We start from the raw sequence: 12,213 nt of genomic DNA, 5'->3' as shown, positions 1-12,213 counted from the left end.
AATAAACTGATCTTGTTTAAAGCCTATACCTCAGTCAACATTTCTTAAATTTACTTGGAAACAGTTCCCTATATGTTTGGCATATAGCAATTTTTATAGAAATGATTTATTTACTGATTGGTTGTAGGGCAGCAAGGTACAGAATCATAAATTTAGAATTGGGGCAGCCAAGTGATGAAGTGGATAGAGAATTGGATCTGGAGTCACAAAGACTTACCTTCCTGACTTCAGATAGTAACAAGTTGTATGACTCTGAACAAGTCACTTCTCCATTTGCCTCAGTTTCCTCATCTATATATAAAATGAACTGGAGAAGGAAATGGCAAACTTACTCCAGTATTTTTGCCAAGGAAATCCCAAAGAGGTCCCAAAGATCTGGACATGACTAAAGACTGAACAACAATAATAAATTAAAAATTAGAAGAGACCTACATACCATCTAACCCAACCTCCTCATTTTATATATTAGAAACTGAGGTCCAGGGGCGGCTAGGTGGCACAGTGGGTAGAGCACCAGCCCTGAAGTCAGGAGAACTTGAGTTCAAATCTGGCCTCAGACACTTAACACTTCCTAGCTGTGTGACCCTGGGCAAATCACTTAACCCCAACTGCCTTAGCAAAAAACAAACAAACAAACAAACAAACAAACTGAGGTCTAAAGAAGCAAAGTAAGTTAGCAAAAGTCACATAGGAGCAGAGTTGGGACTTGAATCTAGACCCCTGGACTCCCCCTCCAGAACTCATTCCATGGCACCATGATGCCTGTCGGGGAAGAGGGGGGAAGGGGAAGGAAGATAAGTCCTGACCACAGGAGACAAGATCAGTGTTTATATCCCAGTTCTACTATTTACCTGGTCATGAGACTTGGGCAACTTGAAGGATCTCTTTCTCTTGGTTTGCAAAATGAAAAGAACAGTCTGTGCCCCATGTACTTAATAAAACGCAGTGCTAGGAGGGACCTCAGATATTATCTAGTCAAAGCCATTTCCAGAAGAAGAAACTGAAATATAGCTTTCAAGTGTCTGTCCCTGGGCTCTACAATCCACTCCTTGGAGTCTCACTGAGCAATCCACCTAATGGAGCAGCTCTATACTTGATGAATCCTGCTCACTCAATGATCTGCAGAAAAAAATCCAAACTCTTTAGCCTATACTTAGGGCCTTCAGTAATCCAATTCCAAACTATCATTCTTTACCCCACATCACACACTCTGCCTTATTCCTCAGTCGCCTTTTCCTCATGTGTTCTTTGGTTGACCTAGCTTCTCATGTCTGGGATTCCATACCTCAACCAACCCCCCAAACTCCAATCTCAGGTTGCTGAAATCCTACTCCTTCCTTTAAGGCCCAGTTCAGGGGCCATCTTCCTCATGAAACCATGCCTTCTCACCCCCTGCATATACCCATTGCCATCTTAATCCACCGAGTCTCTCTTAGGCCACTCTGGCTGAACCTTGCTTGTGCATTTAGACTTGCATTGTAATGTCTTATAGGCATGTCTTAGTGACTCTACTAACATTCTTGAGGTGACTATCTTTTTTTTTATGTCATTGAACTTTTTTTTAAAATATTTTAATAGTTTTTATTTACCAGATATATGCTTGGGTAATTTTATAACATTGACAATTGTCAAACTTTTTGTTCTACTTTTTCCCCTCCTTCCACCCCCCCCCATGGTAGGTTGACCAATACATGTTAAATATGTTAAAATATAAATTAAATATGATATATGTACACATGTCCAAACAGTAGTTTTGCTGTACAAAAAGAATCGGACTTTGAAATAGTGTACATTTAGCCTGTGAAGGAAATAAAAAAATGTAGGCAGGCAAAATTAATGGGATTGGGAATTCTATGTAGTGATTCATAGTCATCTCCCAGAGTTCTTTTGCTGGGTGTAGATAACTATCTTTTTTCAAAGAAGCAATATGCTAGATTAAAAATCTCTGAACTTGAAGTCAGGAAAATCTAGGTTCAGATCTGAGTCTAACATTTCCTCATTGTGCAATTCTGGGCCAGCATTTAATCTCATTGAGCCTCACTTTCCTAATCTATAAAAATGAGGATAAATACAAATAGTGGTAACTATATTCAAAAGATTCTTAGAAGTTTTTCCTAAATATTAAAATGCTACTTAAATGCTAATTGTCTTATTTTCCCAGCACCTAGTGCAGTGTAGTTATAAGAGCCAGCATTTATATAGTTTTTAAGTTGTGCAAAATGAATTAAAGGATTTTATCCTCCGAACAGATAGACAAACTGAAGCAGGTAGCAGCAGTTAGATGACTTGCTCTAATTCATACAGCTAATAAGTATAGAGGGCAGGAACTCTGAAAAGATGTACTTAAATCTAGGACAAGACTAGGTATTTATAGTGTGAGATAATGGTTCTCTAAGCACATACTTAATATAATATAATGATGTAACCAATCTAGTGGGCATATTCTTAGGGTAATATGGTGATTTAATGTTTTACAATTGCACATGCTCAGTGTGAAGTAATGATCTAATACTACTGAAGTATTTAAAGGGAGTCTCAGGTTCAGAAGGCTATCTCAGTAGCAGCTCTCTCACCCACAACCACAAGAGAAGACACCAGATTCCAGACTCCATCTTTGACCAACCTCATGGTAGCTCTCCTGCCTCCTTCACTCCTCCACTAAAACCAAAGACTCAGGCTAATCCCAAAATCCTCCAGAGAGCTAATCTGGACTTTACAAATAAGTTTCCAAGGCTAGATTTGAATTCAAATTTTCTTGATACCATTACCAACTCTATATATAGTAGTATATCCAACATACATCTATTTCAATAAACTTAACTGAAAAGGTAGCCTGGTGATGAGTGTGATTCCTTTGTAAACTGCAGTCACTGTATAATTTCAATAACACAATTCCCATTTTTTATCTAATCTTTACTGAGTATAAGCAAAGCCAGCAAACCCTCTCCTCTCCAACAGAAAAAGCTTCCTCCTAAGCAAAAATTGCTATTTCCTATTACAACCATTCTTTTTAAATATAGTTTACTAAAAAGGAACATTGTTTCTAGTTTCTTTTCTATTTTTCAGCATTTTCACTTCATGTTATAAGAATAATTATTATTTGCGCAGGAACACAGTAAAATGATAAAAGTGTTTAAAACCAAGTGTCAAAGCTGAGACATGAACCCAGGCTTCCTGATTCCAACACAAAGGTTTTTTCCACTCTCGAGTAGTCTCATTACATTATTACATTTGGCTCTTGCCTTTAATATACAAGCTATTGCTCAGGTTTTCTGCCATATAAACCCTGAATCCCCTTTCCCATCTTTCAAAGCCCTGCCTTCTCATGAACCCTTCCCCAACTATTCTAACCCCCACTGACTTTTCTTTTAAGTATGTAAATACATACTGTAATACATACATATCCCAAGGAAATTATAAAAGAGGGAAAAAGACCCACATGTGCAAAAATGTTTGTAGCAGCTCTTTTTGAAGTAAGAAAAAATAGGAAAATAAGTAGATGTCCCTCAATTGGAGAATGGCTGAATAAGTTGTGGTATAGGAAGATAATAAAATACTATTGTTCTATAAAAGATGAACAAGATGCTTTTAGAAATGCCTGGAACAATTTACATAAACTGATGCTGAGCAAAACAAATAGAATCAGGAATACATTGCACACAATAATAACAAGAATGTGTGATGATCAACTATGAAAGATTTGGTTCTTCTCAATGGTTCAGTGATCCAAAACAATCCCAATAAACTTTGGACAGAAAACACCATCTGCATCTAAAAAAAGAACTATGGAGATTGAATGTAAATCAATACATGCTTCTTTTTTGTTGGTTTTTTTTTTCTCTCCCATGATTTTTCCCTTTTGCTTCATTTTGCAACATGATTCATAAATAAATTTGTATTAAAAATAAATTTATTTTTAAAAATAGGTAGTATGTACTTTAACATTTGGTTACATATTGCCTTTTATTTAACTATTTCACAAATAGCATTGAGATTAGGAACTATGTTTATGTCTTACATAGCAATTTATCACCATCCCAGATTTCTTTCAAGCAGTCAGACAAATGAAGAAAGATCACTATAGTCAGGATGCTTTATGACTGTCTTAACACTTCTGTATCACAATTTGAAGTTCCTTCTTATGTGTCCCTAATACAATTCATAAAAAGTTGGCAGGATCATTGGGGACATTTCACTCTAATTACCCCATTTTATGAATGAGGAAGCCAAGCCCTTGAAAAGGAATGATTTACCCTTAGTGGCTGAGCTGCAACTATTCAATATTTATTTAGCTATGTGTGCAGAACAGATGATGACCTGGTCATTATTTCTATGTTTCCTGATAACTTGTAAAATAATCTGAATACTATCAATAGAATAACAAGCAGACCTGGGGGAAAGTCTTTTTTTTTTTTTTCCTGAGGCTGGAGTTAAGTAATTTGCCCAGGGTCACAGAGCTAGGAAGTGTGAAGTGTGAGATTTGAACTCAGGTCCTCCTAAATTCAAGGCTGGTGCTCTATCCACTGCGCCACCTAGCTGCCCTCATGGGGGAAAGTCTTAAAAGCACCGTTTCTTAGTAACCTTTATAAGGTCTAATACAATAGTTACATAACTTTGAATAAGCTAAAACCTTATTAAAAAGATAAATGTTAGCTTAGCCCTAACTTTTCAATTCTTCTCAAGTAGCAGAAATAAGATTAACATCAACAAACATTCATTCAACAAGTGTTTATTAAATGCCTATTGTGTACCAAGAACTGCTCTAGCTACTGGTTTCAAAATTGAAACCGTACCTCTGTTCCCACCAGAAGAAAGTGAACAAAGAACACGGACATACACAAGCACAAAATAAATACAAAATAATTTGGAGACAGAGGAAGAGATTCACAACCAGGGGGACTTGTGTTAAAATAACATTGGAAGGTACATGACCACCAAAATCCAAACCTTAATTCTTAATACCATTGGATATCCTTCTCAACATCCCTCCCTCATCTTCAGAAGCCTTCCTAGCTGCTTTTTGGTTAAAATACCAAATGCCAAACTTATTAGGCATTTAAAGCCCTTCACAATCTGGATCCAGACCATTTGTCAAGGCTAATAAGACATCACTGCCTTTGAGGTTCTGCCTCCTCCTTCACCCAGTTAGGAAGGTGATCTCTCTAAAGTACAAGCCTGACATCCTCATGCAATAAATAAACTCTAGTGCTTCCCTATTACCTCAAGGATCCGTTTCTTGTTTGGCTCTGGAAGCCCTCCAAAACCTATTCCTCCTACATTTCCAATCTTACATATCACTCCCCTGTCAAGCTCCCTCATACATATGAGCACTCTACTTTCAACTGGCTGGCCCCCATGCCTGCATGCCTGCATGCCTTCAAGACTCAGCTAAAATCACATTTCTGCAAGAAACTTCTTTGTCCTCCCTTAATGCTAGAGCTTTCAATTTGAAATTATCTTATGATCTCTTTACTGAAATCTTATATTTTTAATAACTTAAAGTGGCATTAAGACTTTTGGAACACTCTGTATATCTAGTTTGTATGTAATTATTTGCATGTTGTTTCCCCCATTAGAGACTTACTTGACACAAGACTGGTTTTTGCCTTTTTTTTTTGCATTTAGCACAGTGCCTAGCACATAGTAGGTCCTTAAATGCCTGTTTGTTTGATCTGACATTACATATTACATCCTACTCTCCAATCAAGCATCTGAGCCCTTGCATGGACAGTCCCTCTCCCAAACTACAATACTTCCCTTTTCATGTCAATCTTCAGTAATATTTGTGCTAAGTCTTGGCTTTTCCTATAAGAATCTCCTTTCCCCACATACTAATAACTGTATCTGTTTTTATTAACATTATCCTACCTTTATTTAGTTGTGGATATGTTGTATCTCTCCAGTAGTATCGAATTTATTTATATCTCCCAGATACAATGGATAAATGGGGGTGGGAGTTGTTTCACTGTCTCTGATTTAAAGTGAATGCTGTCAAAACAGCCCAGCATTCAAAAATCCTTTCCAAATTCATGGGAATAAGGTGCAGCCAGCCTACCATTAAATTTGGCAATGCAACAGCCTTAGATTTGTAAGGGACCCAAAGGGTATCTAATCCAACCCTTGCCAACAATGAATCTCCATTCTAGGTTATAAATATTTAAGACACACATACATACACTGTGTGTATGCCTCAAAATATTTTAGTATAAAGAAAACAGTTCTTTCACACCACCAACTTATCTTCCTGGGGGCATAAAAAGGATAATGTTCTCTTTCTTCCCTAAAGGCAACTTGTTGATAAAAGTTAGGATAAGCAGTAGCCAGGTGGCTCAATGGACAGAGCGACCCTCCACAGGAGGTCATTCACACCTCTTCAGGGAGCCTTTCAATGAGGAACCTGGAAATGATGGCAAAGTTCTCTCTCTTGGCTGAGGAAGCCCACTCCAAGTGCACAGACTACCAACTGCTAGAAATCAATCTTGATCTCTCCTCCCTACTTTCCCTCTTCTCCTCTCTGTCTATATGTCTATCTGTCTGTCTCTCAGTTCCGTTCTTTCACAGAGCCAAATTGTGCTATCCTTTATAGTCCTCTCCCTAATCTCTGGAGGACCACAAAATAAATCTGCTCCCTCTTTCATTCCCATCCTGTTTTAAAAACTCAGTCCAAAATTTACATCTTGGTTTCTTGTTTCTGCCCTTAACCCTGAAATGTGAATTTGCTGATATTGGGGCAAGATGTTGGAAGCCAACATCATATTTCATTTGCAACTAAAGTGTACCATTATGAAGAATATGATCTGAAGAGAGTGAATGGCTTGTTTTGACCAATTTAGAAGGCTTCTCTAAGAAGGCTAGAAATACTATATAATGTATAGTTATCATTACTATTCTGTGATGATGTGATTGAGTTTTAACGATATATGGAGTTGGTTTGTTTTCCCAAAAACATTCAAGGTTCCCCACAACTTGGCTTCCACTTCAAATACCTTTTCAGCCTGATCACTAACTATTCCCCTTCACATTTTTATCCCCAGCAAACCTATTAATAGCTATTCTCCATCTCTCTTGTCTCCCATTCATGCCATCACCCACACCTGGCACTGACCCATCTACCCAATTTGGTCCATTCCAGGCCTAGCTTGAATACCACCTCCTCCATAAAGCCTTCACACATAAGTCAGCTTCAAGTCAACCTTCCTCTATCAAGTCTCAAAAATATTTTTCTAGATCTTTTAACTTAGTACATTTCGATCTTTATTATAATTATATAATCTTTATCACATATCTTTATTATAATTATATACTAACAACAACAATAATAGATAGCATTTCTATATTGCTTTAAGGGTTACAAAGTGCTTTGTAATGATTAGCTCATTAAACAACCCCAGGATGTAGACACTACAATTATTTCCATTTTACAGATAAGGAAGCAAAGACAGAAATTAAATGATTTGCACTGCATTAAGAACTAGTAAATATCTAAGTCTAGATTTGAACTTGGGCTTTCCCATTCTGCCAGGTCCAGCACTCTGTCCCTCCTCTACTGCTTATCCTAACTTTTACCAACAATGTTACAAGTTGCCTTGATGGGGGGGGGGGGGGAGGGGATGGATTAGAACCTTATCCTTTTTATGTCCCCAAGAAGATAAAATGATGGTGTGAAAGAACTGTCTTCTTTATACTGAAATATTTAGAGAAATACACACATGTTTATGTGTATGTATGTGTGCTTAAATATTTAGAAGTTATCTAATCCAATCCCTTCAAATTATAATTGGTAAAACTGAGGCCACCAAGAGGTTGATTAAATTGTCTAAAGTCACATAACTAGTAAGAAGCAAAACCATTATGATCCCTAGGACACAGCAAGATATCTTGCATATAATAAGTATTCAAATATTCATAGAATCACAGGATTGAGAGACAGAAAGAATTTAAGGCAGTATGTAGTTCAATCTCTTCTTTTTATGTAGGAGAAAACAGCCAAAATTCAAACCCAGGTTTTCTTACTCCCAATTCTAGGTTTTTTTCACTATATAACAATTATTTGTTAAAATGAACTTGTTGAGTGAAATCGTCCCTTCCATCCCATAATCCATACTTTCCTGTGTCCCTACTGCAGAAATCAGACAAATAACTATAAAGCTGCATGTCAAAGAATTCAATTCTCTATGGCCAAAACAAATCTCCCACTTATCTACTGACATGGAGCAATATTACCTTACAAAAAGCAAGAATATAATATTATTACTTTTGATACATTTTTTTGATACATTTGATTACTTTAGGTACATTTTTTAAATTACTTAAAATTATTTTTTTAAAAGAACTCAAGAGTAAGGTAATAATGAGGATCATTTTAATCAAGCTATTTAAGATGGCCAGTTCAGGTTTTCCAGTTGTAGACTAATTTATTTGCAAAAATCTACAGGGCAAATAATTCAAGTCATTTAATATTGCTCATGTGTTCCAACTGTCCCAACACTGGGTTACTTTATTAACTTCTGCTCACACACTAATACTAATTTAAGTCTTTTCAAAAGGAACGCATCTCTATCTTTCTTCCCTCTTCTTAATCCAAGCTCATCAATAATATAGCTACTAAATCTTGGTAAACATTTCAACCTTTACCAAATAAAATCTATCCTAAATTCAAAGGCAGCCCCATTCTTTCTTTAAAACCTTTCAAATATTTTTCCAGGACTTGGGAGAATATGTTCTTTCACACAGGGAGATAACCATTACTCTTTAACTATGCTATCTACAATCCTGAGACCTTTACTTAAAGATATTGTGAAACTGTATTATTCCCAAGGAATGTTTATGTCCTCTGTAAAGGGCAAGGAGGGAAACACTTAGAAAAACCAAAATGCTAGCTATACTTAAATATCCTATTCTGAAAACAGAGTCTTTTGTCACTACCACAAACAGCCATTACTGTCACAGGATTTGAGGGCAGGGGAAGGGGAGAGAGAAAGACAGAATTTTAGAGATCCCTAGCCCTCTCTCTCATTTTATAGATGAGGAAACTGAGGCAAGGAAAAAAGTGCATCTAGACCAAGGCCACAGATGAACAATAGAACCAGAATTCAAAGTAGATGCCAAATTCTGGGCTCTTTCTATTACACCACAGCTCCCTTTCCGGTAAATGCACAAAACAACAGAACAATTCAAAAGGGCAGAAATTCAAGGTAATAGAAACATTCTTATGAGCTGGGAAGGCTTCCCGGAAGAGAAGGTAGAGCTTAATCAAGATCATGCCATGAGTATAGGATCTGGACTATCCATGAACCAGTGAGAAACTGGCACCTGGGAGGGGGTGGGATATATGGAAAGAGAAGAAAAAACAGAACTAAGGAAAAAGCAAGGTAGTGAAGAAAGATATGTTTGTGCCTAGGAGGAGGCTAAAAGAAAACTAAGCTTCCTTTACTGGATGTTTACTTCACAGGCTGGGCTGAAGTCTGACCCTGGAGCCTGTTAATGAGTGGGAAGGAAGAGTGCTTAAAACGCAGCTGAAAACTGATCCCTGCTGTCAGGAGGAGTAGTATCTGTGGTGGAAGCATGAGGAAGAACAGATCTGGGAACCAGGCGGCGAGGGACAGAATAGCGAAGGACAAGGTTGCTCTGCACCAGGGCTTTAAGCCTGGCTACTCCACTTCAGGTTGTTTTGAAACTCCTTGCAAAGAAGAAAAGAGCAGGCCGAGAGAAGGCAGAGTGGGCCTGGTGCCCACTGGAAGGAGGAGAGAAGGAAGAGGACTGGGTGTGCCCTGCCTGGACCCAGATGTGAAGAAGAAAGTACAAAAGGCACCACCAGTAAAGTCTTCTTAGGGGCTCCCTGAAGGAAAAGTCAAAGGTACCACACACAATAGAGAAGTCCGGACCCCCGTCCTGCCGACGATTTACAGGGCGGCTTTCCAGCAATCATTTCACCCGGGGGCTCAATTCCCTAGTTTGTGACCCCGGGGATGGGCACTGGACAGGGGAAATCAGGAACAGTACCTGAGGGAGAACGGAGGGAAGGTGGGGCCCGAGGGAACGGGGAAGGGAGAGCAGGAACCGCACACACGCTAAGGAAAACAACCTGAAGCAACACCCAGTAGCCTTGAAGGGCAAGACAAGACTTAAGGGACTGGAAGGAACCTACTGGGGAGCGGGGAAGGAGACCTTACTCTATGGTCTGCGGTGAAGAGGGAGTGAAAACCGAGGGATTTGATGGGAAGACACCATTTGACCAAGTGGGGACCGCTTGCAGGAGAAAAGGGATGCTACCCCCCTGTTTGGGAGGGAATCCCCTAATGGGGGGTAGGAATTTTGGCCCGGACAGTGCAGGAAGAGGAACCTTTGCCTCAGGTGGGGATATCGAAGGGGCTCCCTAGCCTTGTCCGGGTCTGGACAGTAAGAGGACCCCTTGGCTCGCGCGGGGTCAGGGGAGACGAAGGCTTGGGGAAAGGGCTGGCTGGGGAGATCTTCCTGGCGAGGGGCCTCCCTCTGGCCCTGGGGGTCGCGCTCAGGCCGGAGGATCCCCCGGGGTCGGGAAGCAGGCATGACTGGGGGGATCCGGAGAGCGGGCTGAGGCGACCCCCCGGCAGGGAGCAGCGCTGGCTGGAGGGGGTCCCGGGACGGGGAGCAGGGCTGGTTCTGGGGGATCCCCGGTCAGGAAGCAGGCGGGGTGGGGGTGGGGTCCCCACTGTAGCCCCCAGTCGCGGCACGTACCACTTGGGCGAGCTTGAAGCGGCCAGGGGCGCGGCGCAGGTAGTCGGGATGGCAGCGGAGGCCGCCAAGTCCGCGGCGCTGGCTCACGGGCTCCGTGGTAGGCTGGTAGGGGCTGCTGGCCCCCGAGATCATGGAGGTGCTCGAGGCCTCGCCCTCGAAGCCGTCCAGCTCCTCGCCGCTCCGCATGCTTGCTCCTCGGGCGGGCGGGCCTCCTCAGCGGGGCCGCGCCGGCTGCATCGCGGGCCCGGCCCGGCCCGGCCTGGGCGGAGGGACCCGGAGCCGCCGCCGCCGATGCCGCGAGGCCGCAGCCGCCGTTGCCGCCTCCTCGGGCTCCCGGGGCTCCTGGCGCTCGGGCGCCGCCTCCTCTCCTCAGCGGAAAGGGAGAGAGGGGCGGGAGGGGCGGGAGGGGCGGGAAGAGCGAAGGAGGGGCGGGCGGGAGGAAAGGGGGAAGGGGGCGTCCGCTCCGCGGCCGCCGCTGGATCCCTCCCTCCCCCGCCCGCTCACCTGCCGCGGCCGCCCCGCCTCCAGCCCCCGCCCCGCGAGACCTGGGCCCCGCCCACCCCCTGCAAGAGCGCGGAGGTGGGAGGGGGCAAGGAGAGGGGCGCCGAGGACCCTTCCCTCGCCAACTCCAGAGGGTGGAGGAAGAAAGGGGGCTGCGGGGAGCCAGAAGGGGCGGAGCCGTACCTAGCGAGGGGTGGGGACTGAGGGAGGCCTGTGCCTCAGGACCGCGGGAGAGGGGAAGGGGCCGAAGTTAGCTGTAGAAGGGGAGGAAGGGGCTCCGCTTCTCCAAAGGGGCGCTCTTGGACGCGCTCCGAGAACAGCTGAGGGGGGAGGGGCGGCTGCCTTCCGGGGAGGGGGCTGAAGGGAGGCTAGCTCCTTCTTTCGGGGAACCAGACGGGAAAGAAATTTGCTGGGGACGGGGCGTCCTGGCTGCGCTGGGGGTGGCGGCAAGGAGCTGAGGGGGCTGCTTCCCGAGCGGAGTAGTAGTAGGAAGGGAGGCCTGAAAGTGAGCGGGATTGTCCGGGAGTAAAGTAACCTCCATTCACATTCTGCCTCGGACACCAGCTGTGCTAGCGCAGTCCTGCCTGCTTCCTCCTGGCCTCCCGAAGTTTGCTCCAGTTCGTGTTCTCTGACACTCTCTATTCATCTCCTCCTCGGGGTGACCTTGAGCAATTCACTTTTCTCTGGGCCTCAGTTTCCTCAAGTGTAAAACTTGGATAATGACGCCTCCCAGGATTGTTGTGAAGATGAAATGTGTTAATTTTTTTTGTCGTCTGTGAATTTTAAAGCTCTATCTAGTTAATGAATTCTTACCAAATTAATGCTTGTGCACTGAGTCAGGCTCTGCCTCTTGAGAGCAAACGGAGCTTATAATGGTTTGGGGGAATTTAACTTAAATTCTGGAACTTCCTTACTGAGAATGAATCAGCTCCGTCTGGATTAGGAGGTGGAAGTGGGAGTGGGAGTATTTGTCTTGGGACATTAGTGGCCGGAGGG

At 42.7% G+C, this 12,213-nt stretch overlaps 1 protein-coding gene across 1 annotated transcript in view; it reads right to left on the bottom strand.

The window, feature by feature from the left end:
- Window positions 1-10,994, bottom strand: part of CMTM4 (CKLF like MARVEL transmembrane domain containing 4) — an 87,424-nt gene extending 76,430 nt beyond the window's left edge. Inside the window, exon 1 of the mRNA XM_074286540.1 lies at window positions 10,717-10,994. Within this exon, the coding sequence (XP_074142641.1) occupies window positions 10,717-10,902 (186 nt within the window). The 5' untranslated portion in view covers window positions 10,903-10,994. The remainder of the gene's footprint in view (window positions 1-10,716) is intronic.
- Between the last annotated feature and the right edge of the window lie 1,219 nt (window positions 10,995-12,213).

Source organism: Sminthopsis crassicaudata, chromosome 2 (assembly GCF_048593235.1).
Source record: "Sminthopsis crassicaudata isolate SCR6 chromosome 2, ASM4859323v1, whole genome shotgun sequence".
NCBI classification, from domain to species: domain Eukaryota; kingdom Metazoa; phylum Chordata; class Mammalia; order Dasyuromorphia; family Dasyuridae; genus Sminthopsis; species Sminthopsis crassicaudata.
Note: the sequence above shows the minus strand (reverse complement) of the source record. Positions and strands in the feature narration are given on the sequence as shown.